At 42.3% G+C, this 26,066-nt stretch overlaps 1 protein-coding gene across 3 annotated transcripts in view; it reads right to left on the bottom strand.

Annotated features, from left to right (window-relative positions):
* PLEKHM1 (pleckstrin homology and RUN domain containing M1) overlaps positions 1–26,066 on the bottom strand; it is a 71,751-nt gene that overhangs the window by 3,210 nt on the left and 42,475 nt on the right. For 2 of the 3 annotated variants that reach the window (XM_060781233.2, XM_060781232.2), the window contains 8 exons: positions 24,055–24,690; positions 20,355–20,763; positions 15,847–16,090; positions 13,020–13,937; positions 11,651–11,796; positions 8,765–8,958; positions 6,149–6,212; positions 3,298–3,455 (listed from right to left, as the gene is read on the bottom strand). In XM_060781233.2, coding sequence (XP_060637216.2) covers positions 3,298–3,455; positions 6,149–6,212; positions 8,765–8,958; positions 11,651–11,796; positions 13,020–13,937; positions 15,847–16,090; positions 20,355–20,763; positions 24,055–24,690 — 2,769 coding nt within the window. Of the gene's footprint in view, positions 1–3,297; positions 3,456–6,148; positions 6,213–8,764; positions 8,959–11,650; positions 11,797–13,019; positions 13,938–15,846; positions 16,091–20,354; positions 20,764–24,054; positions 24,691–26,066 lie in introns of those variants that run through there. The other variant, XM_060781235.2, reaches the window with a different exon arrangement.

The following is a 26,066-nucleotide window of genomic DNA, read 5'->3' as shown; positions in this document are numbered from 1 at the left end:
AGAGGAAATGACCACAGGCTGCCTGCCACCTGCGAGAAGGAAAATTCAGGAAGGGCCTGCTGCTGCCTCCAGACAGAATAAAAGTGCAGCTCGGAGCCATTGTCAGGCATGCACCAGGCACATCCTGCCGCTCAGGGTAAACACTCTGACTCAGACCACAGGAAACACTGTCATCCCAGCAAGGAGGCACTCTTCCTGCTCTGATACACAACCAGAAAGGAGAGACCAAAAAACTTCAATGAAATGAGCTTCCTGACTGCCACCCAACCGTGCTGCTCTAGAACTGCAGCTTTCCAAGATGAGCTGCAGGAAGGGGAAATCATGGAATTTAAAAACTGATTTAAGGAGGAGCCGGTGCCTGAATTCTTTCCAATATTTTGGCTTTCCACAGTGGAAGTGGTGGGACAGGGACTAAGTAATGCCTCCCCTCTTATTCTAAGTCAGTGGTTCTCAACCTTCCTAATGCCGCGGCCCCTTCATACATTTCCTCATGTTATGGTGACCCCCAACCATAATATTGTTTTCATTGCTACTTCATAACAGTCATTTTACTACTGTTATAAATCATAATGTAAATATCTGATATGCAGGATGCATTTCCATTCACTGGACCAAACTGGGCACAAATACCCAATACACCCAAATGTGAATGCTAGTTGGGTTGGGGGAGGATTGATTTTGTAATTTGGGAATTGTCGTTGCTGGGATTTATAGTTCACTTATAATCAAAGAGCATTCTGAACTCCACCAGCGATGGATTTGAACCAAACTTGGCTCCCTCTGGAAGGATTTGATGGACATTGACATTGAGTTTGGGACTTGTAGTTCACCTATATCCAGAGAGCACTGTGGACTCATGCAGAGGTGGATCTGGACCAAACTTGGCATGAATCCTCAATATGCCCAAATGTGAACACTGGTGGAGTCTGGGGAAAATACATCTTGACATTTGGGAGTTTTGGTTGCTGGGATGTATAGTTCACCTACAATCAAATAACATTCTGAACTCCACCAACAATAGAATTGGGTCAAACTTCCCACATGGAATCCCCATGGCCATCAGAAAATAACTGTGTTTTCTTATGGTCTTTGGCGACCCCTCTGACACCCCCTCGCAACCCCCTCAGGGGTCCCGACCCCCAGGATGAGAAACACTGTTCTAAGTCATTGTCCTCCCCAAATTAGAAACAATGGGTGTATCTACATCAGACATGGGCAAACTTTGGCCCTCTAGGTGTTTTGGAGTTCAATCCCCCAGAAATCCCAGCCAACTTATCGGTTGCTAGGAATTGTGGGAATTGAAGTCCAAAACACCGGCAGGACTGAAGTTTGTTACAGTAGGTCGTAGCAGGATCAAGTGTGTGTTAAAGAAAAACCTTATGATGTTAATTATTATGTACTTGCTGGTAATGTAGGTCAGCCAGCAACTTTGGGCCACAGCCGGTGGGGTATAACAGTATGGATTTTAGAATACAGTTTGGAGAAGCAATACGCTATTCTGAGGAGAAGCAAGATGCTGTAATTCTGCTATGCTCTAACAGCGATGCTCTTTGCTATGGTGTAATAACTATTTACTCAAGGTTTATATTTTGCTCTCTCATTTGAATGAAGATGAAGAAGTCTTATCCTGTGCTACTTACAAGGACTATGTAAGTTTGTTGTACTGTTTTTGCCTCAGCTCATAAGAGTAAAGTTTTTCTGTTCCTTTTTTCCTCTTGTTTGTGTCTCTTTTCCATGGGACTTGGCTAAAACATGCTTTGTGCAATGAAGTTTGCCCATGCGTGATCTAAACCAGGGGCCCTCCAAGGTCATTTACCCGGCCCTAACTCAAGGTCAACCTAAGTCTGAAATGACTTGAAAGCACACAATAACAACAACAATCCTATCTCATCAGACAAAAGCAGGCCCACACTTCCCATTGAAATACTAATAAGTTTATATTTGTTAAAATTGTTCTTCATTTTAATTATTGCATTGTTTTAAAGTATTTTGTGTGCTACAAATAAGATATGTGCAACATACATAGGAAATCATGTTTCTTTCAAATTATAATCTGGCCCTCCAACAGTTTGAGGGACTGTGACCTGGCCCTCTGTTTAAAAATATGAGGACCCCTGATCTAAACTGTAGAATCAATGCAGCTCGATACCAGTTTAACTGCTATGTTTCAATGCTATGGAATCCTGGGAATTGTGGTTTGGTGAGGCACCAACATTCTTTGGCAGAGAAGGCTAAAGACTCCATGAATTCATAGCACTGAGTCATGGCAGTAAATGTGGTGTAAGCCTGCAATAATACTACAGTGTAGATGCACCTAATGTATTTGAAGAAAACATACTTAATATACTGTCCACAGCTGTCTAACACCAGAGGTGGGGAAAGCATGCCCTGTGGATTATAGTTTGTTTTTGAAATTAATATCTTAATTAAATAAAATAATTTCTGTTTCATTTCTTGGTTGAAAAAGAAGCCTCTCTTGGACCTAAACTATCATATAGAAGGTAAACAGAACTATTCATGTGGAGTATCTATTTTAGCAAAGTACAAAAAGGAAAGAGTGATGTGATGACATGGCTGATGCTGTAGCTCTCTAACGTCTTTTGGGGGGAAGAATTGTGGTGTCCAATTCTGGGCACCACAATTGAAGGGAGATGTTGAATGTGGAATGTGATCAGAGGAGGGTGACTAAAATGACCAAGGGTCTGGAGAATAAGCCCTATGAGGAGCAGCTTAAAAAGCTGGGAATGTTTAGCTTGAAGATGAGAAGACTGAGAGGAGATATGATAGCCATGTATAAATATGTGAGAGGAAGCCATAGGGAGGAGGGAGCAAGCTTGTTTATTTGCTGCCCTGGAGACTAGGACGCAGAACAATGGCTTCAAACTACAGAAAAGGAGATTCCATCTGAACATCAGGAAGAACTTCCTAACTGTGAGAGCTGTTCAACAGTGGAACTCTCTGCCCTGGAGTGTGGTGGTCCTTCTTTGGGGGCTTTTAAACAGAGGCTGGATGGCCATCTGTCAGGGGTGCTTTGAATGCAATTTTCTTGCTTCTTGGCAGGGGGTTGGACCATGAGGTCTCTTCCAACTCTATAATTCTATGATGCCACAATTTATGGCTTTTTCCCACCTCTGCTGTACATGAACTATTCCTTCATTGATAGTGTTTGTTTCCTCACTATCATAGTGAACCTGCAAAACATGGTAAATGCACTGGGAAAACTCTCACTGCACTGTATCTTAAATAACAAAAACCCAGCATCCTTAAAAGTATGGGTGAGTGATGGGGGATGCTCACCTAGTAGTTGTGTCAAATTCGAAGGGGAAGATGATGTCGTTGCTGTTGCAGATCTGGCAGATGAAACCCCTCTGAGTGCAAAGGTCACAGTTGTAGACATGGTGGGAGGCAAACTGAATCAGAGACTGGAGGAATGTCTCAAATATACCATCTGCAATCTAAGAACGGAGGAATATTAGTAGTTCAACTAGGATGGGAAGAGTAAAGAAAGAATCTTATTCATGAAAACACAAGGCAATGTCCATCTACCTGATCTAAGATATCCATCTTATCTATACAATTTAGTCATTCTGCTTTTCAGTTGGGATGTCATGACCTCCTTTCCTGGAGTTGTGAGGAACCATGAAAGTAGGCTGTGCCTAGGCCTATAGCTCACTTGAAGCAAGGGAGATGGTTTCCATGGAAATGAGGTTTGAAGGGGAGAGCCAAAGTGAGGGATATGAGGTGAGAGGAAAACCAACTGTCAGATGGAACTTTGTATGTAACCGTACTGTATGCTTTGAGAAATAAAGCCCTTCCAGTCTGTCTGTGAGGTAATTTCTTCTCTAGAAAACTGCAGATCAGGACACAGGATGTAATTCTTCACTAACTTTATTCTCAGAGGAAGCAATGAATCATTTTGACAATTTTATTCCTGTTGCGAGAAAGTCTTAGAAAGTTGTGCTGTTTTTGAAGACTATTTATAGTTCAGGATTTATTTACTCCTATTTTTGTGCTGAAAACAGCCTGAATCCTCTTGATTAGTTTAACTAGAGTCATGGAACCAATTACACTATGCAACACGATTTTTGTTTCTGGCTTAAAAATGACATTGGTTCCATAAAAAAAAAATGGAAAAAGTTTATTAAACTGCAAAAACCTTTGTTTTTGCAGGATATTCTGCAGCACATTTTGCTAGTTTTTCAATGAATATCTCATAGAGTCTCAACTAATTCAACCTAGTTTGTGGCAGCCACAAAAACAAAGTTTCTGGAGTTTAACAGCTACTTTCAAAGTAAGTACCACGCAATTAAAATTGAAAACGTGGCTCTTCCGATGTGCCTTTGGAAAGTGACCATTTATCCCGTTTCTGTTTGCTCCATCTATAGTGTTGCCCCTATGATGCACTTTCCCCCGTCCTAACCTGAAAGCCTACCCCACTGTTTATCCGTTTTGGGTTCCCCTCAATTACGTATTTTCTCTCCTACCTCATCCAGGGTTTTATCATTTTACCTCGTCCATTTGGCCTGCCCATTTTTATTTATATTGTGTTAATTTGTTTTATTTTGCTACCGTACATATTTTATTTTGATGTAATTTTTTGTTGTCTGCCTTCTGTATTTTATTTTGTTGTATTGTATCTTTGGGCTTGGCCTCATGTTAGCCGCCCCGACTTCCCTTTGGGGAGATGGTGACGGGGTACATAAAAACATTATTATTATATTATTATCATTATTATTATTATTATTGTCCACTGAAGATATTTGTGTGCAGAAAATGCAGTTCGCTGAGGACTTGTGCCATAAACAGATTCTGCACAGAAAATGATATTTCTGTGTAGAAAACCCATGCAAATGTTGTGCAGAATAAATCACAAATTGAAGATTTTCATTAATTCACGTTTCTCCTTGTCCAGTTTCCCTGACATTCAACAAACATGTGTTTGACAATAAGTTGAATGTTTTTTCCACTCCTACTTTTCAGTATAATATTTCAGAGGTAGCTGAGACATCATTATGTCAATGAATTAGTTTACAGCAAAGCAGCCCTTCTGAGATTATTACACACAGAGAGAGAAGAGCTTTATTGATTAAAGACATGGGCCACCACAATATGTGTGCTATAATACAAATGTATAGGCCAGGGGTCCCCAAATTAATGCCTGGGGGCTGGATACAGCCCTCCAAGGTCATTTACCCGGCCCTCAGTCAGGGTCAACTTAAGTCTGAAATGACTTGAAAGCACACAACAATAACAACAATCTTATCTCAGCAGGCCCACACTTTCCATTGAAATACTAATTAAAATTGTTCTTCATTTTGATTATTGTATTGTTTTTAAGTGTTTTTTTGCACTACAAATAAGATATGTGCAGTGTGCATAGGAATTCATTCATTTTTTCCCATATTATAATCCAGCCCTCCAACGGTTTGAGGGACAGTGATCTGACCCTCTGTTTAAAAAGTTTGAGTACCCCTGGTATAGGCAGTAAGCCATTGTTATCTGCTGGGGATTGCTTCCAAATATATGCCAAAATCTGTGGATGCTCTAATCCCACTGTATACAGTGGCATAGTAGAATGGTGACCCCTATATAAAATGGCAAATTCATGGTCTGCTTTTTGGATTGGGGGGGGGGGGGTATTTTAAAGCTATGGATGGTGGAGAATCCAGAATCCATGAATGGGGAGGGGGGTGGCTATTTATATAGAACTGACCCAATACTATGAAATACTGGGAGCGAGGGTTATTCATAGACAACTTCACAACCTTGCTTTACACCTTCTTTTGGGATCACAATGAATATAGCATTTGTACTGGACAATACAAAGCCTGGTGAAAATTTGCCACATCTTGGAGACAGCACCAGTATAAATGTCTCTGGAGTCAAAGCACACCCCCCCGGTTTCAAATCTCCCCCGGAAAGTGCAAAACAATAGAAGAAACAGCTGTCTCTGAGCATAGACAAACCAGTTTCACAATACAGTGGTGGTTCCTTCTCCTTCCTGCAGCCCATTAGAATATTAAGTGTGCTAGTTCATCTATGTGGGGCTTGCTGTATGCGGTTTAGGCTGCCCTGTTTGGAGAGATATGGGGAAGATTTTCTCTGCCTGCCTCTCATTTAAGAAGCTTCCCCCTTCCACAGCTCATACCTGCCTCAGGTCAGCCACACTGTATTTATGGGGACATTCCAGGAGATAGTGCCGGTGATCCAGTCTGCAGAAAGAGCACATAAAATGGGGAGCATCAGTAATGAGCTTATGAAGGTTGCCTGTCATGTTCTCCAAAGAAAACTGGAAAGTGAAAAATAGAGAATTATGTACAGAATCAGCAGGATCTTGGTGCCAGAAGGACAACTCAATAAATTGTTTGCAAGGCCAGAAGACTAAGGATGGTTGCAGCCCATTAGCACTTTGAAAAAGGTAGTTTTGTTTTATCTTGAAAAATGTAATTTTGGATGACTACTGGGGGATTCTGGGAAGTGTAGTCCAAAAATGCTGTTTTCAAGCTCAGCTCCACACTATTTCTGCACTTTCTAGTCCACTGTCAGCCTTCACAAACTGTTTTTCCCAATCCTCTTGCCCTGCATTTCCAGTTTTTGTGCCCACTCCAGATATTTGCCTAGTAACTAGTTCTATTAAGACACATTTTAATGGAGACATATTTCCTAGTGGAATTTTGGGAAAGTTACAGTAACTTTTTTGGACCACAATGCTCTTGGTGGTTAGGAGATTATGTGAATTAACATATGGAAGAGTAACTTTTCCAAGCTCTGTTCACTGCTTTCTCTATTTTTCCCATGTTTTCTGCTTGTCTTGCTCAGGAGATATTTCCTAGCCTTTATTTCTTGCTTATTTATTACTAGCCATCCCCTTCCAGGCGTTGCTGTGGCCCAGTCTGGTGATCTGGAAAATAAAGTAATGAGAAAGTGTTGGTTTCTAATATATTTAATTTCTTTATGTTTGTGGGTAAACAGCATTTTTTGCTGTTTCTTTGTTAGTGTTGATGTGGAGATGGTCTGGTTTGCCTACTCTGGAACATGCAACATATCCTTCTTTAGGGGCCCCTTTCCAATCTATGATACTATAGCTGTGTGTATGTGAATCATATGTATTTATTTATATTTATGGCTGGATGGCTCTTTATCAGGAGGGCTTTGATTATGTCTTCTTGCCCTGGTGAAGGGAGTTGGACTGGATGGCCTTAAGTATTTTCTGTTGGTCTGTGTGGGAAGTCTGCCCCAATTCTGTCATTCGTGGGGTTCAGAATGCTCTTTGATTGTAGGTGAACTATAAATCCCAGCAACTACAACTCCCAAATGTCAAGGTCTATTCCCCCCAAACTCCATCTGTGTTCATATTAGGGCATATGGAATATTTGTGCCAAGTTTGGTCCAGATCCTTCATTGTTTGAGTACACAGTGCTCTCTGGATGTAGGTGTACTACAACTCCCAAACTCAAGGTCAATGCCCACCAAACCCTTCTTGTGTTTCCTGTTGATCATGGGAGTTCTGTGTGCAAAGTTTGGTTCAGTTCCATTGTTGGTGGAGTTAAGAATGCTATTTGATTGTATGTGAACTATAAATCCCAGCAACTACAACTCCCAAATGACAAAATCAATATTTTTGAGTGAAGGACATACATTGGGTTGTTACATGTATGCTGTCCAAATTTGGTGTCAAATCCTCCAGTGATTTTTGAGTTATGTTAATCCCACAAACAAACATTACATTTTTATTTATATAGACAAGACTAAGAAACTACTTGCATTTTGATGAGGTGAGACTCTGGAACAGTTTAGTTGTAGACAAATTCAATTACTGACATATACGTACACGCACACACACACATTTAGCAGCACATCTACACTAAAGAGATCCAGACTATATGGGCATCTCACTGCATCCAGTGCTCAGAAAAGTGCCAAAGAAGTAACTTTTCCAAGTTTTGGTTGGAACTAAGTACCTGACCAATAACCCTTGACCAGGCATAAAAAAGCAGTATTTTCATATCAAGTCATTTTTTTTTATTTTTGAAATTTTCTTGCAAAAATGCAATTGTGTAAGAAGTGCCAACGTGTCTTGATTTTTCCCCACTAAATATAACACAAATGTGCAATTTTTTTTGCAGGTCGATGGCAGTGATTTGAGTGTTGGGCTATGACTCTGAAGACCACGGTTTGAATCCACACCAAGCTATTGAAATCCACTGGGTGACGTCAAGCAAATCATATTATCTCAGCTTCAGAAGAAGGCAAAGACAATCCCCTATTGAACAAATGTTCCCAAGAAAACTCTATGATAGGTTTGTCTTAGGGTCGTCTTAAGTTGGAAACTACTTGAAGCCTGCAAACAGCAGTACCTATTGAATTTGCCCCTGACAGCTGTTTCAGTTCAATTATGAAGAATTAATAAAAAATCACTTATTTGGAACAGAAAACGCTTGAAGATTTTTTTAAAAGTGTATGGAGAAGAAAGTGAATTGGGCAAAATTTCCCATCTTTTCTGGGCAAAAGTCAAATGTTTTGGGATCAAATTCTGTTGAGGAATTTTGCTTCCCTGCAACAAGGAATGAGCAAAACACATTTTCAAATTCTTTTGTGATTCTCTTGGGCTTGAACTTGCGCATAAACTGAAAAGTGGCTTCTCATAGTGCAGAACTTGAGAAGATGTCGCTCTAGGGCTGAGAGCGGCGGTTAACAAATGCAGCAAAATGTAGGGCCTAATAAATCAAGAGTAACGGTGGCTTTCCACTCAATGAAGATTCACCTCTTTGTGATCTCCTTCAGGGCCCCGCTGCGGCAAAGGACAAGGTAGTCCCCAAGGAGTTTCAGCTGCTCCCGTCTCCGGTAGACACGGCTCATGTAGTCCACATGGTCATAGAGGGTCTCATTCACCAACTTCAAGTCGATCAAAGGCTGGCTGCGAATTTGGTTCAGGAACTTGACAGCTTGACGACAGACCTAAAAAAGGGGGTTGGATGAGAACAGACTGTAAAGCAGGTAGTGTGCGAGTCTCCGAGATGTCACTGCAGTGCTAAAAAGCTATTCTTCCTCCCTATTAGTCATGTGGTGTGGCTGACAGGAGCTGACTCCAAGAACTTCTAGAGTTATTGTTCCTGCAATACATATGAATGGATGACAAAATCTGCAGTTCTTACTTACTTGCTCTCTTTAAATGTCCTATTACCAGCTCCGTACGTAGACTAGTTCAGGCATGGACAAATTGTGGTCCTCCAGGTGTTTTGGACTTCAACTCCCATAATAAATGGCTGAGGGGGAAAAGGAAAGGGCCTGAGGCTGTTAGGAATTATGGGAGTTGAAGTCCAAAACACCTGGAGGACCCAAGTTGGCCCATGCCTGAGCTAGCCCTTTTGTTCTGCCTAGTACCCACCTTTTCCACTAGGTCTAAATCACTGTTGTCATCATTTATTTATAAAGCACCCGATTATTATATATGGCACATAACAAGTAAAAGAACAACAAAACTGTTCCCTGTCACCAGGTTTACAATCTAATTAAGACATGACATAAGAGAGAGGGGGCCAGAAGACAGTTCCATCTTGTCTCCTGCATATGTCATCAGTTGGGGACGCCTCCCCCAGCACCAACTGCCGCTCTGGGCCAGAGTGAAGAGAGAGGGGGCCAGAAGACAGTTCCATCTTGTCTCCTGCATATGTCATCAGTTGGGGACGCCTCCCCCAGCACCAACTGCCACTCTGGACCAGAGTGAAGAGAGAGAGGGCCAGAAGACAGTTCCATCTTGTCTCCTGCATATGTCAACAGTTGGGGACCCCTGCACCTACCATCAACTGTCACTCTGGGTCAGAGTGAAAAGAGAGGGGGGCCAGAAGACAGTTCCATCTTGTCTCCTGCATATGTCATCAGTTGGGGACCCCTCCCCACAGCACCAACTGCCGCTCTGGGCCAGAGTGAAAGGGGGGAGGGGCAGGGGACAGTTCCATCTTGTCTCCTGCATATGTCATCAGTTGGGGACCCCTGTGCCTACCATTAACTGTCACTCTGGGCCAGAGTGAAGAGAGAGGGGGCCAGGGGACAGTTCAATCTTGTCTCCTGCATATGTCATCAGTTGGGGACCCCTTCCCCCAGCACCAACTGCCACTCTGGGCTAGAGTGAAGGGGGGGGGGCAGAAGACAGTTCCACCTTGTCTCCTGCATATGTCATCAGTTGGGGACCAATCCCACCAGCACCAACTGCTGCTCTGGGTCAGAGTGGAGAGGGGGCCAGGGAACAGTTCCATCTTGTCTCCTGCATATGTCATCATTTGGGGACCCCTCCCCCCCCAGCACCAACTGCTGCTCTGGGCCAGAGTGGAGAGGGGGGCAGGGAACAGTTCCATTTTGTCTCCTGTGCTATGCTAATAATATAATATAATATAATATAATATAATATAACATAACATAACATAACATAACATAACATAACATAATACAATACAATACAATACAATACAATACAATATAATATAATATAATGAGAAAATAGCATTTTGCAGTTTTAAAGATTCAACTTTCGTGGTGTCCTTCCTCACCCTCCTTGGGAAGGGACAATCTGCTCTTGGATTTTGGATTTGTGGATTATCTTGGTCGTTTTTGCCCCTACAATAATATAATATAATATAATATAATATAATATAATATAATATAATATAATATAATACAATATAATATATTTTACATACATATATTTTATTTATTTATTTGTTTATTTATTTGCTGTCCTTGTATACCGCCGTTTCTCAGCCTAACTGGCGACTCAACGCGGTTTATAACAAAATATACAGTGCACAGTATACAATTAAAACCATAAAAACATAATACACAATGTATAATATTATAATGTAATACAATATAATACGAATACTAATAATATGATATTATAATTATATATTTTATATTACATGTAATATTACTAATAATATTACAATATACTGGTATAGTAGAAGACATTTCCATCTTGTCTTTACTAATAATATAATATAGTATATTATATTCATAATATTATAATGTAATACAATATAATGCTAGTAATAATAATACAATATTATAATTATAAATTTATACTACATGTAATATTACTAATAATATTACAATATAATGGTATAGTGCAATATAGTAATATATAATACTGATATTGTACTATGCTAATAATATAATATATTGTATGAAAATATATCTTGTAAGCCACTCTGAGTCCCCTTTGGGGTGAGAAGAGTGGCATATAAATGCCGTAAATAAATAAATAATAATAAATAATAATAGTACAATATAGTAATATATAATATTGATATTGTACTATGCTAATAATATATTGTATGTATATATATCTTGTAAGCCACTCTGAGTCCCCTTTGGGGTGAGAAGGGTGGCATATAAATGTCGTAAATATAAATAAATAAATAAAAGTACCTGGGTGGCCAAAGTTTGAAAACCACAGCTCTAAATGACATATGTTCTCGGGCTACTGGTTTTAAAAGGCAAAACTGAATTCTGCATTTTTCTGACTGTGTAATGCCTTTATACTGGGTACAGATGTAAGTAGCTGAATCCAGTACCAGTATTTGAATTGCCTATTTTAATTTAGCACAATGTCCAAGCAACAGATGCCCTTGCTTCCCACTCTTCCCAGACATACCGGACGTCTTGCAAGGTCCCAGTTATGAATCAGTCGCGACGGGATTACCGACTCGTCATCCTGATGGCAGTTGTCACAGTAATACAGGCCTGTGAATGAGCACAGCTTGGGCCTTGGGAAGGAAAAGCCAATTTGCCTGGAGCAACCTGGACAGGACAAAAAGCAAAATCTAAGGACTTATGAAGAATGCCACAAACTGGTTCCACAAACAGGGCCTCTCCAGCCATGTCAGGCTATATCCTCCACCCTTAGTGGCTCAGTTTGATAGGTGTACTACTCCAACACACCTACAGGAGGCTACAATAGACAAGGGCTACATCAGGTCACAGGACAGACTTCACCTTGGTAAGGCTCTAGGTCTGAAAGTGCAAATGGGATTCTGAGAGATGTACATTAGGAAGAACTTCCTAATGGTGAGAGCTGTTCAGCAGTGGAACTCTCTGCCCCGGAGTGTGGTGGAGGCTCCTTCTTTGGAGGCTTTTAAACAGAGGCTTGGATGGCCATCTGTCGGGGGTGCTTTGAATGCAATTTTTCTGCTTCTTAGCAAGGGGTTGGACTGGATGGCCCATAAGGTCTCTTCCAACTCTATGATTCTATAATTCTACTAGCTGTGCCCTGCCACGCTTTGCTGTGGCCCAGCCTGTATACATGTGTTTGTGTGTGTATATATTTGTGTATATGTGTATATATGTGTGTTTGTGTATATATGTGGTTTTGCGCACGCGTTGTAATGTACTTTTTTATTTTTAAAGTGTCTTCCGCTGTGTTTTTCAGTGTTTTTATGAGTGATGGTCACTTGTTATCTTGATAGGTGTCTTGTGTCCAAATTTCGTGTCAATCCGTCCAGTGGTTTTTGAGTTATGTTAATCACAAAAACAAACATTACATTTTTATTTATATACTAGCTGTGCCCTGCCATGCTTTGCTGTGGCCCAGTCTGTATTTGTGTGTTTTTGTGAACTGCCTGTATTTGTGTGTGTTTGTGACTCACCCTCCGGCTGAGAAAGTGCGGTATACAAATGCGATAAATAAATAAATATATGTGTATATATTTGTGTATATATGTGTGTTTGTGTATATATATGCAGTTTTGCACATGCATTGTAATGTATTTTTTGTTTTGGGGCTTTTTAAGTCTCTTCTGCTACGATTTTCGGTGTTTTTATGAGTGATGGTCACTTGTTGGCCTGATAAGTGTATCGTGTCCAAATTTGGTGTCAATTTGTCCAGTGGTTTTTGAGTTATGTTAATCCCACAAACGAACATTACATTTTAATTTATATAGATGTAGCCCCCTAATAGGACCCACTCACATGCTCTGATTTCAGTGCAATTCTTGCTTTGTTACCCACCCTGACATTCCTCTCACCTGCACAGATAAAACTCTGGCAGTCCAGTCCCTTCTCTGTTGGGATGGCCACCAGGTACTGCAGGAGGAATCCATTCTCCTTAACTGTGCTCTTCAAGATGACTTGTGAGTTCCCATCCAAGTTGCCTCCGAGGGTTAGGGCCTCCTCGGCTGTTTCCAGGTAGGACATCAGCACCCGACGGACCAGGTCTCTCCAGTCAGCCGCCTCCTCAGCATTCTCTGCTCTCAGCTTCAGCACTGCTTTCGAGGTGATGATCTTGAAGAAGGAGGGACCCCCCAGGCTCACATCTGGCAGGATGTCCTGGATGGTCTCTACTCCATAGCTATTACTCAGAGTCTTTTCACCGTGCCGGGCTCTAAAGCACTTCAAGGTTTCCAAGGACAAGGAGAACACAAAAGGGGTCCATGTTCTTTCGGTATCCAAGTACAGGACGGTCTCTTTGACTGCATCCAGCTCAGGTGTCAAGGGACACACCCACTCAAGACCATTTTGCCCCGTCCCACTGTACTGCAGGAGGGCGGATGGGTTGTCAGGCAGTCCCTCGGCATTTGTGGCCTGATCTTCGATCACCTCGGGGCACTCAAGAGTCTCCCAATCTTCGTCCTGCTGAGGCCGGCACTTCTGGAGGGCCTCGTGCAATCGGTCTAGCCAGTCATCAGCCTCATCCTGGGAGCCTGCCCGAAGGCACAGCCGTCTGCCCGAGAAGACCAGATCGAATCGGCCATCGCTCTGTGCCTGCCCCAGGGACTCGCACCTCAGGAGGGAACAGTTCTCCACACACACACGCTCCTCATTGTCCACATAGAGGCGCAGCTCCAAGGGCGAGAGCTCACAGAAGAACTCCTTCCAGATACCCATGCCTCCTCGGCGCTGCAAGGTCCCCAATTTTAGGAGGCCACGAAATGGATTGGAAAGACCTGCAGTTGGGTGGGGCAGTAAAGAGAAAAATTAGTCCCCCACATCAAAAAAACAAAACAAAACAAAACAGAAAGGAAGGAAGGAAGGAAGGGAGAGAGGGAGGGAGGGAGGAAGAAGGAAGGAAAGAAAGAAAGAAAAAGAAAGAAAGAAAGAAAGAGGATTATGTTCCACCTCGTAGTCTAAGATCTGCTGAGAAGGCCCTGCTCTCGGTCCCACCAGCTTCGCAAACGCGTCTGGTGGGGACAAGGGACAGGGCCTTCTCGGTGGTGATCCCCCGCTTGTGGAATTCACTCCCCAGCAAGATTAGATCAGCATCCTCCCTCTTTTCCTTCAGAAAAAAACTAAAATTGTGGTTTTGGAACCAGGCTTTTGGCTAGTGGGCGCAGCAGCATTCTGATCATGGAACTGGATCTGACGACTGTTATGATAATGGGAAACAGCTATGTGATTATGCAATTAGGTGATCATATAATTAATTGTTATTGTTTTTAACCTTCTATGTCAGGGGTCCTCAAACTAAGGCCCGGGGGTCATTTACCCGGCCCTCGCTTAGGGTCAACCTAAGTCTGAAATGTCTTGAAAGCACAAAACAACAACAACAATTGTAACTCATCATCCAAAAGCAAGTCCACACTTCCCATTGAAATACTGATAAGTTTATGTTTGTTAAAATTGTTCTTCATTTTAATTATTGGATTGTTTTTAAGTGTTTTTTGCACTACAAATAAGATATGTGCAGTGTGCATAGGAATTTATTCATGTTTTTTCAAATTATAATCCGGCCTTCCAACAGTTTGAGAGACTGTGACCTGGCCCTTGGTATAAAAAGTTTGAGGACCCCTGATCTATGTATTTATGATTTTATATTGGTATTTATTGATATTGTGGCATCAAATTGCTGCCTATGTTAGCTGCTTTGAGTACCCCTTCGGGGATTGAGAAGGGAGGGGTAAAAATGCTATAAATAAATAAATTTTCCTCTAGTAATTAATGAACAATAAATGATAAAAGTGTTCCTGCCATACATCAAGGGAACCACTGATCGCATAGGGAAGCTGATGAGGAAACACAACATACAAACAATCAACAAACCCACCAAGAAAATCCAACAAATGCTACGTTCAGCAAAGGACAAGAGGGATCCTCTCACCTCTGCAGGAGTCTACCGTATCCCATGCAGCTGTGGACAAGTCTACATAGGGACCACCAAACGCAGCGCCCAGACACGCATCAAGGAACATGAAAGGCACTGCAGACTACTTCAACCAGAGAAGTCAGCCATAGCAGAGCACCTGATGAACCAGCCTGGACACAGCATATTATTTGAGAACACAGAAATGCTGGACCACACCAACAACCACCATGTCAGACTACACAGAGAAGCCATTGAAATCCACAAGCATGTGGACAATTTCAACAGAAAGGAAGAGACCATGAAAATGAACAAAATCTGGCTACCAGTATTAAAAAAACTCTAAAATTATAACAGCTAAACAACAGAGAAGAAAAAACCAGGCACAGATTAACACCTCCCAGCAACAGATTTTCCCAGGCGCAGGCAGGCCTTCAAATGCTAATGAAGGTGATCAGCTGAACATTCACACCTAACTGCAGCAGGGAAGAGCTCCTTGCCCCACCCCAGCCATTCCACAGATATATATAAACCCATTGTCCTAATTCCAACAGACCTCTACCTCTGAGGATGCTTGCCATAGATGCAGGCGAAACGTCAGGAGAAATGCCTCTAGAACATGGCTCTATAGCCCAAAAAAACCCACAAGAACCTAATAAATGATAACATTGTGGAAAATGAGCTAGCAACTACAAATGCCGCTATACAACCAACCACAGTGTTTCACCCTTTTCTTTTCCATTCCACCTATCTTTCCAATGGAGAAAGATGTTTACCTATTTGCCTCCGGTGAACAACACTAAAGCCCTTGGATTCTTTCTCAGGGGATAACTTTGATTTGCTGGTGTCTGATGAAGACACGGGAGCCTCATCCCGATCCAGGGCACTGCTTGGAATCAGTGGCTGGCCATCAGCTATGCTTTCTGGTGAGGGACTACGTGAACCGGAGACGTTTTTTAATGTCTCCACAGGAGGAGGAGAAGGAAGGTAGAAATCATCTTCAGTAATCCAGTTTGTTTTCTGTTGGGGAACAAAAAGAGAAGAAACTGATTATTTAAGGCAGCCATCACAGTGATCTGGACGTTCTGCTGAATACAGTACAGCTAGACTGATATAGAAAAGTGGTGAAGTGGTTTGAGCATTGAACTCGACTCTGGAAACCAGGATTTGATTCTTTGCTCTGCCATGAAAACTCACTGGGTGACCCTGGTTGAGTCACCCATTCTTAGCCACAGAAAGACCTGTCATAGCTTTACCTTAGGGTCATCATAAAGCAGAAATGGCTTGAAAGCACACAATAACAACTAACACAGAACAGGGCAAGATGCCAGAATAAGCATAGTCCCTGCCTAAAGGAAATATGCTTATAGCCAGACCAGGGGCAAACTAGTATTTAGTGAAAAGAAAAGTTGTAGAAAAAGAAATGTTGTGAGCCGCCCTGAGTCCTCTTTGAGGTGAGAAGGGCAGGATATAAATGCAGTAACTCTATATAAATAAAAATGCAATGTTCATTTGTGGGATTAACATAACTCAAAAACCACTGTGCAAATTGACACCAAATTTGGACACAAGACACCTATCAGGCCAACGAGTGACCATCACTCATAAAAACACTGAAAAACACAGCAGAAGAGACTTAAACAGTCAAAAACCAAAATATACATTACAACGCATGCGCAAGACCACATATAAACACAAACACACATATAAACTATATGTACACGCATATATATACACACAAACACGTATACAAGACTGGGCCACAGCAACGCATGGCAGGGGACGGCTAGTAAATAAATAAAAGTAAGGGATTGAGAACAAAGGTTGCATTCAAGTGGACTGCTCTTCTGAAGAGTTAATAAACCAAATTGAGTTTCTTTAATCAATGATAATATACTTGTAATTACCTGATGATGTGAAGAAATAACTTAGAAGTCAGCCCATTGTATGCTAATCAAGGTGGTCAGTTGAAACATTCACACCTAGCTCCAGCAGAAAAGAGTCCTTTGTCCCACCTGGTCATTCCACACATATATAAACCCCTTTTTCCTAGTTCCAACAGACCTCACTACCTCTGAGGATGCTTGCCATAGATGCAGGCGAAACGTCAGGAGAGAATGTCTCTAGACCATGGCCATACAGCCTGATAAAACCTACAACAACCCAACTTAGAAGGTATCTTCTATGTCACTGTTATTGTAAACAGTGATTTGAACAGCCAACCTTTTGGTCAGCAAGTTCAGAAGCTCAGCGGTTTAACCCACTGCGCCACCCAGAGGGCCCCAAATATTCAAATACTATGTAAAATTCTACAAACACAGTTAGTTCAAGTTCAAGAACTCATTAAGCATCTTGAACTAACTGTGTTTGTATAATTTTATATAGTATTTGAATATTTGCGGACCCCTGATGGCACAGCTGGTTTAACCGTTGAGCTACAGAACTTGTTGACCAAAAAGTTGACGGTTCAATCATTTGTGAAGTGCTTTTACCCTTGATGCAAAATGCTAGACTCGGTTTTCAATGAAAATCTAATTGTGGTGCCAAGGAATTTCAAATATGTATTTAGCTCTATATGGAATTTTTTTTGTTTACTTAATCTTGCAGGACACATAATTAATATGCCTATTTTAGAGATGAGCAGCCCGAGGCAGAGACAACACCCACGGCTTCCCAGTGAGTCAAGGCCTAAGAATTTATACCTTGAAATATCAGGAGAACACAATTTAGGTGCACGACCAAATACATTAGTTGTCTCGAGAATAGAAGAACCTAGGGATGCTCATATACAAATTTTAAAGGGTTCTCTGATAACAGGCCTTTTTCCCAGGATGGCCCAGGAAGGATGACATCACATGCTGTGCAGCGTGACATAAAGACTGGATGATCAGCAGACGTGAGAAAAGCCTTGTCTGATGGTACTTTGTGGCTGGAGTTGTGGGGGAAATTGAATCCAAGACAGGAAGTCCTGATTTAGTTGCAAGGAAAAGCACTTCCTGACGTGTAAAGTAACTGCTTCATAAACAGAACTGATTCACTGCCCGAGTCCTTATTTACAGGATGAAGCAAACATGCCAACTCTCCCACTTTTAACTTTGTAAAGTCAGTGAATGCAGGATCAGCTACCAAGATGGAAAAACTCTCACCTGATGTTCTCAAATTACAGAGTCTCTCTCTCTCTCTCTCTCTCTCTCTCTCTCTCTCACACACACACACACACACACACACACTAGCTATACCTGCCACACGTTGCTGTGGGCAACCTTCCCTCCCACTTTCTCTCCTTCTTTCTTTCTCTCCTTCCTTCCCTTTTTTCTTTCCTTCTCTCCTTCCTTCCTTCTCTTCTTTTCCTTCCCCCGCTTTTCTTTCCCTTCCTCTTTTCGCCCTTTCTTCCTTTTCCACCTATTCTTGGACTGCAACTTCCAGCAGTCCTCCTGATCGATCTACCTACCTACCTATCTATCTCTATCTAATCTATCTATCTGGAGGATTGCTGGGAGTTGCAGTCCAGGAATAGGAAATTGGAAATATGCAGAGATTGGGATGCTCTCAAAGAGATCCAAGGAGAAGAAAGCTTGCATCATGGAAGCAGTACATTTGGATCATCCTCCTCTCCTAAAGGGCCTGGTCTAGGGGATGCTGGGAGCTGTAGTCCGGGAGAGTGTGCATATGCTTTTGTGTGTTTTCTTTGCCGGGGAGTCGTTTTTGCGCATGCGCTGTAGTGTCTTTTTGCCTTTTTGGCTTTTTAAGTCCCTTCCACTGTATTTTTCAGTGTTTTTATGAGTGGTGGTCACTCATTGCCTTGATAGGTATATTGTGTCCAAATTTGGTGTCAATTCATCCAGTGGTTTTTGCTAATCCCACAAATGAACATTGCATTTTTACATATATACTAGCCGTCCCCTGCCACGCATTGCTGTGGCCCACATGCGGGTTCTGTGTGGGAGGTTTGGCCCAATTCTATCGTTGGTGGGGTTCAGAATCCTCGGTGATTGTAGGTGAACTATAAATTCCAGCAACTACAACTCCCAAAGGTCAAGATTCCATTTTCCCCAAACTCCACCAGTGTTCACATTTGGGCATATTGAGTATTCATTCCAAGTTTGGTCCAGATCCATCATTGTTTAAGTCCACAGTGGTCTCTGGATGTAGGTGAACTACAACTCCAAAACCAAAGGGCACTGCCCACCAAACCCTTCCAGTATTTTCGGTTGGTCATGGGAGAACTGTGTGCCAAGTTTGGTTCAATTCCATTGTTGGTGGGGTTCAGAATGTTCTTTGATTGTAGGTGAACTATAAATCCCAACAACTACAACTCCCAAATAACAAAATCAATACAACCCACCGGCCGCACCCCCCTCCGCAACCTCACCAGGTATTTGTGCCACATTTCGTCTAGTAAATGAAAATACATTCTGCAAATTTTTTGGGGTGAAGGACATACATTGGGTTGTTAGGTGTCTTCTGTCCAAATTTGGTGTCAATTCGTCCAGTGGTTTTTGAGTTCTGTTAATTCCACAAACTAACATTACATTTTTATTTATATAGAAAGAGAGAGAGGGGGATGGGGGAGAGAGAGAGGGAGGGAGAAGAGAGGGAGAGAGGGAGAGAGGGAGAGAGAGAGAGAGAGAGAGAGAGAGAGAGAGAAAGGGCAATAGCATTCCCCTTTCACCATCCCTGTACAAGGCACCCCTCCATTCCACTCTGGCTCAAGAGTCAGAATTGTGTGGCCGCTGAACAGCCACTTTGGATGGTTTTGGGGGTATGTTCCTTACTTTCTCCACCTAAATACTTTTTTTTTGTTTTCCTGCATATCCTGAAGTCCCTCAAGCCTATCAATATGTCCCACTTGTGTCTGAATGGTGCCCTTTGGCTGCATACAGACTGAAAGATCTGTCTCACTATATATAGTGATGGCTAACACTATATATATATATAGCCCCCGGTGGCGCAGTGGGTTAAAGCACTGAGCTGATGAGCTTGTTGATCGAAAGGTCGCAGGTTCGATTCCGGGGAGCGGTGTGAGCTTCCGCTGTCAGCCCTAGCTTCTGCCAACCTAGCAGTTCAAAAACATGCAAATGTGAGTAGATCAATAGGTACCGCTCCGGCGGGAAGGTAAGGGCGCTCCATGCAGTCATGCCGGCCACATGACCTTGGAGGTGTCTACGGACAACGCCGGCTCTTCGGCTTAGAAATGGAGATGAGCACCACACCCCAGAGTCAGACATGACTGGACTTAGTGTCAGGGGACTACCTTTACCTTTTTAACAAACACAATTCTTACCAAAGAGGCTGTTGGTGAGAGGAGTTTTCCTGTCCCTGGGTGGCTTCCCTCTAGGTCATTAGTGTGGCTGTTCTCATCTTTAGCTCCTCTCATGGCAGTTGGATGAGTCTGGGATGTGTCTGTTTCACTGAAGGGTGCTAACATTGGCTGATCAGTCTTGTTATCAACCACTCGTTCTATAGTTTTATGCGGGCTAATCCGACTTGGAAGCTGAGAAATTGTTGTTGGAAGAGGCAGTTTGATGTCCGCAAGGCATTCGGCGGTTTCATTTCGAGGAAGCTGTGCAGTGCAAGAACGGGTGACACGAGTACAACGGTGCTCTAGTGGGCAAGGTTCAGGTAAAGGGTGAACTTCCTTCACTCCTGTGGATTCTGACTCTCTCTGGGCTTTGCTGAATTCCGCTAACACCCTTGAAGGAAAAAAAAGAAAAGAAATAAATTAAAGCAAAATGCATGAAGGGAAAAAGTGACTCTGGTAATTACATCTCAGGCATGTGGCATTTGGGTAAGCCTTGAATTATCACATGGCCATCAGTCACTTCGTAGACTTTACCGCATGAGGTTGCGACCCCACAGTATTTCTGCAAGCTGGGATAGGAGTTACTTACCAGTATTATCACCCTTCCTATTGCATTCCTGCTGGCATCAAGCAACTGCAATGCTTCAGCATATAATAATAATAATAATAATAATAATAATAATAATAATAATCTTTATTTATACCCCGCCGCCATCTCCCCAAAGGGAACTCGGAGCGGCTGACATGAGTATAACAAAATAATATCACAGTAAAAATTAACCAATAAAAAATAAATACAAAATAACATAATAGAAAATCAAACACTGTGGACGGGCCAAATGTATGACATAAAATGATAAAACTCTGGATGAGATAGCAATGAAAAGTGCAATTTGTAGGGAAGGAGCTTGTAGGGGGCTGAACAGTGGAGTTAAACTTTCAATAGGGTGGGTGAACGTGCAATATGGGGAGAAACAATGTAGGCAGAACAACAAAAATGGAATATGTAGTCACTCGTAGCTTTGCCTTCCCATTGTGTTGCTTTCCTTGTCTTATGCTGAGACTCAGGCTGGATCTACACTGCCAAATAATGCAGTTTCAGGATGTAGTTTAACTGCATTGAACTGGACTATATGCAATTTAATCCAATCAAATGCTGTTAAACTGCATGCTGAAACTGCATTATATGGCAGTGTAGATCCACCCTCAATCAAAAGTTCAATTCCTCTTTAACCATTCAGTTATTGAGTTTATTTGATCCATCCAGTAAGCATTTGTCTAGCGTCTAAAAACAGGGACAGTGCCCAATGACATTTATTTATTTACAACATTTCTACCCCACCCTTCTCAACCCCTGGAGCGGGGACTCAAGAGTGGCTTACACTGGCAACAATACGATGCCACAACACATATGAGAAATATAACAGCAATATAAAACAATAAATAAAACAATAGGTTAAAAACAGTTAAATCACAATCATGTATCCATTTCCGTTATTATCACAATCATGAAGTCCAGTTCAGCATCCAAAGTGCTGTCATGCTTGCTGGCCAAAAGCCTGGTCCTTCATCCTCCACCAGATGCATTTGTGAAGCTGGTGGGACCAAGAGCAGGGCCTCCCTGGTCGATCATAAAACCACAACAGCTTGTTGTGAAGTCAAATGACTCTGAATGCTTTATTTGATAGATATATAAACCTAACATTATTGATCAATGATAGAACTGCTGTAATATCATCAAGTAGTCACTTTTGCCCTGTAGATGTTTTGAATTACAACTCCTAGCACGGTGGTTCTCAACCTGTGGGTCCCCAGATGTTTTGGCCTTCAACTCCCAGAAATCCTAACAGCTAGTAAACTGGGATTTCTGGGAGTTGCAAGCCAAAACAACTGGGGACTCACAGGTCCTAGCACCTTTTAACATTGGTCATACTGGTGGGGAAGGATGGGAATTAAACTTAATTTGAAGGGCACCAGGCTGAGCAACAGTGTCAAAAACATTCAGAAGGGAATGTTGAACAACCACTTCGAATGAATTTAAGAAAAAACTCTGAGAAATGTCAAAGGGCCTTTCTACACTGCCATATAATCCAGAATATCAAGGCTGATCATCCACATTATATGCTTTGAACTGGATTAACTGAGTCTACACTGCCATATAATCCAGTTCAAAGCAGATAATCTAGATTTTATGCAGCTGTGAAAAAGGGGCCAAAGAGGAAGAAAAATCTCACAGAGGATTAGTTGGAATGGACTACAAGGTCTATCTAGACCAACCCATCACGAAGCTTAAGATCATCAGGAGAGGCCCTGCTCTCGATCCCACCACTCTCACAAATGTGGTTAGTGGGGATGAGAGACAGGGCTTTCTTGGCAGTGCCCCCCCCGTCTGTGGAACTCTCTCCCTAAGGACATCAGGTTGCCCACCTCCCTCCTGTCCTTTAGAAGACAACTGAAGACCTGGCTCTGAGGCCAGGCGTTCGATTAGAGGCCAGCGGCAATAGGAAAAGGAAATGTGGATTTTGCGACATGGATTCTTCTGGCTCAGCTTGGTTTTTACTGGCACGTTAATCTATAAATTTATTGTTAAATTTTACTGGTGGTGTACAATGTTTTAAAATGATTTTAATGTGAATTGTAATTTTTATAGTATTTATGCTGTTAGCATCCTCTGATGCTCATGTGAGGCCATGTTGAGTCCCCCTTGTGAGGAGACAGTCAGCATATAAATATATGAAATAAATACATAAATAAACCCCTGTCATGCAGCAATGAGCAACTAATGCACTCCTGAAAGATGCCTATCCAACCTCTGTTTAAAGACCTCCAAAGAAGGGGAGTCCACCGTCCTCTGTTGCAATCTATTTCTCTGTTAAACAACTCCTATAGCAAAGAAATTCTTCCTATTGTTTGGATAGAATCCTGACACCTGTTATAAATGGGATGCAGAAGGGGAGGTGAGTTGATTTCCACATTTTGGTCTAGCGAACCAGAATCATTCCAGGAGTTGACTGCGATATCTGTAGACAGTCCACGTTTCTTAACAGGGTTGGGTTCTGGGTTTGAGCCTGCCACTTTTGGACCCTCAGCAAGCGAGAGTCCAAAAGTGGCAGGCTCAAACCCAGAACCTCAACCAATGGCTGATACCAAATGAGAGACTCCCCCCTGGGCACACAGAAAACTGGGCAACTTGGAAGGCACTGAAAAGACTGCGCTCTGGCACCACAAGATGCAGAGCCAACCTCAAGAAATGGGGCTACAAAGTGGAATCCACGACATGCGAGTGTGGAGAGGAGCAAACCACTGACCACCTGCTGCAATGCAGCCTGAGCCCTGCCACATTCACAATGGAGGACCTTCTTGCAGTAACACTAGAGGCACTCCAAGTAGCCAGCTACTGGTCAAAGGACATCTGATCAACTACCAAACTCCAAATTTTGTATTTTGTCTGTTTGTTTGCTTTGTTCTGTTAGAAATGTAATATAATTGACTGGTTGCCCTGACACGACAAATAAATAAACAGGGTTGGGAGGACAATTGCTTTATAAACAAGCACCTTGGTATCTTTTTTTAATACAATGATGCTTCCATGAGATGCTTCCATAGTTTTCATTATATTTTTTGTGGGGATTGCTACAGAATTAAAGTATTATAAGTGCCATGTCATTCATCGTATACTCACTTTTCGAGGGACTGGTCCAGGTCTTTTCTTGTTGCAGCACCATGTTCAGAGTCATCTGCCTTGGGCTCCCCACATCTATCAACGCTTTGAGTACAGGTAGCTGTCCCAGGTAGAAGACTGTCAGAGCCCAGGCTGGAAGAGAGCTGTGACGAACTTGTCGTGCTGATGCTTAAGTTGGATGCTGTAAGTCTGTTCCCTTGTCGGCTTTTAGTGACAGGCAAGATGGCTGAGTGTGCTTCGACTTCATCGGAGCCCGAAGATTGGGAGAGAGAGCCCAGGGATTCCTTCCTCCGGACGGTCAAGCCCACAAGAGGCTCTGGCAGTTCTGAGGCCGGGCAAAGGCCTGACAAGGATAATGGCGTGATGGTCCATTCATTCAGAATTGCAGACTTGTAAGAGAGGTCAAAAGGCAGGGAGGACAAGCCCTGCAGGTAAGTGAGGAGGAACTCAACCTCCTCCATGTCCAGAAGCAGAGCTGGTGAATGGTAATACTCATAGAGGTGGGCCTTTTCATGGAGCAAGAGTTTCAGGTAGCACTCCATCAGGCCATCATTTAGGGCCAATCTGAGCCACGCACGGCAGCGGCCCACATCTGTGTTGATGAAGTCCAAGTGTTCCAGTTCAGAAATGATGTTTCTGGAGAGAGAGAAGAAGGTGGAATCAAAAAAATAGAAAAGAAAGAAAGAGACAACAAGGACTGCAAAACCTGCCGCTCCCAAAGAACAATGGAATTTGGATTTGGATATGCAGAAAGTGGGGTGAGGCACATTTTCAAAGAATCTAAATCAGGGGTCCTCAAACTTTTTAAATCAGAGGGTCAGGTCACAGTCCTGGTCACTTTTGTAGGGCTGGATTATAATTTGAAAAAAACATTTCTATGCACACTGCACATATTTTATTTGTAGTGCAAAAAACATCTAAAACAATCCAATAATTAAAATGAAGAACAATTTTAACAAATATAAGCTTATTAGTATTTCAATGGGAAGTATGGGCCTGCTTTTGGCTGATGAGATAGGATTGTTGTTGTTGTTGTGTGCTTTCAAGTCAGACTACACAAAGAAGCCATTGAAATCCACAAGCATATGGACAATTTCAACAGAAAGGAGGAAACCATGAAAATGAACAAAGTCTGGCTACCAGTATTTAAAAAAAAACTCTAAAATTACAACAGCAAAACAACAGAGAGAAAACAATCAAGGACATCTAATCACCTCTCAATAAAAGATTGCCCCAGGCACTGCCAGGCCATCAAATGCGAATCAAGGTGGTCAGTTGAAACATTCACACCTAGCTCCATCAGACAAGAGTTCTTTGTCCCAAACTGGTCATTCCACAGATATATAAACCCATTTTCCTAGTTCCATCAGACCTTACTGCCTCTGAGGATGCTTGCCATAGATGCAGGCAAAACGTCAGGAGAGAATGCCTCTAGAACAGGCATGGGGAACCTTCGGCTCTCCAGATGTGGTGGACTTCAACTCCCACAATTCCTTGAGGCCAAGGTAAGCCTTTGGGGTGAATGCCGAGCCTCAAGGAATTGTGGGAGTTGAAGTCCACCACACCTGGAGAGCCGAAGGTTCCTGACCCCTGCTCTAGAACATGGCCATATAGCCCGAAAAATCTACAAGAACCCAGTGATTCTGGCCATGAAAGCCTTCGACAATACATTGCTTTCAAGTCGTTTCAGACTTAGATTGACCCTGAGTGAGGGCTGGATAAATGACCTTGGAGGGCCATATTCGGGCCCCCAGGCCTTAGTTTGAGGACCCCTGATCTAAAGGAATGTAGAAATTAACATAAGAAAACAATAGGGAATTTTGAGACAAATAAGACAGATAACCTCACAATTTCATTATTGTTTGATACAGATTCAACACCGAATATCAAAGTCAGGGACATCCATGCCACTATATATCTGTATTCCATACATGAGTGTGAAAACCTGGACAGTGAAGAGAATCAACTCATCTGAAATGTGGGGCTGGAGGAGAGTCTTATGAGACAAATAA

This window comes from Anolis sagrei, chromosome 6 (genome assembly GCF_037176765.1).
Source record: "Anolis sagrei isolate rAnoSag1 chromosome 6, rAnoSag1.mat, whole genome shotgun sequence".
Classification (NCBI taxonomy): domain Eukaryota; kingdom Metazoa; phylum Chordata; class Lepidosauria; order Squamata; family Dactyloidae; genus Anolis; species Anolis sagrei.
This window is presented reverse-complemented; position numbering and strand designations above follow the sequence as displayed.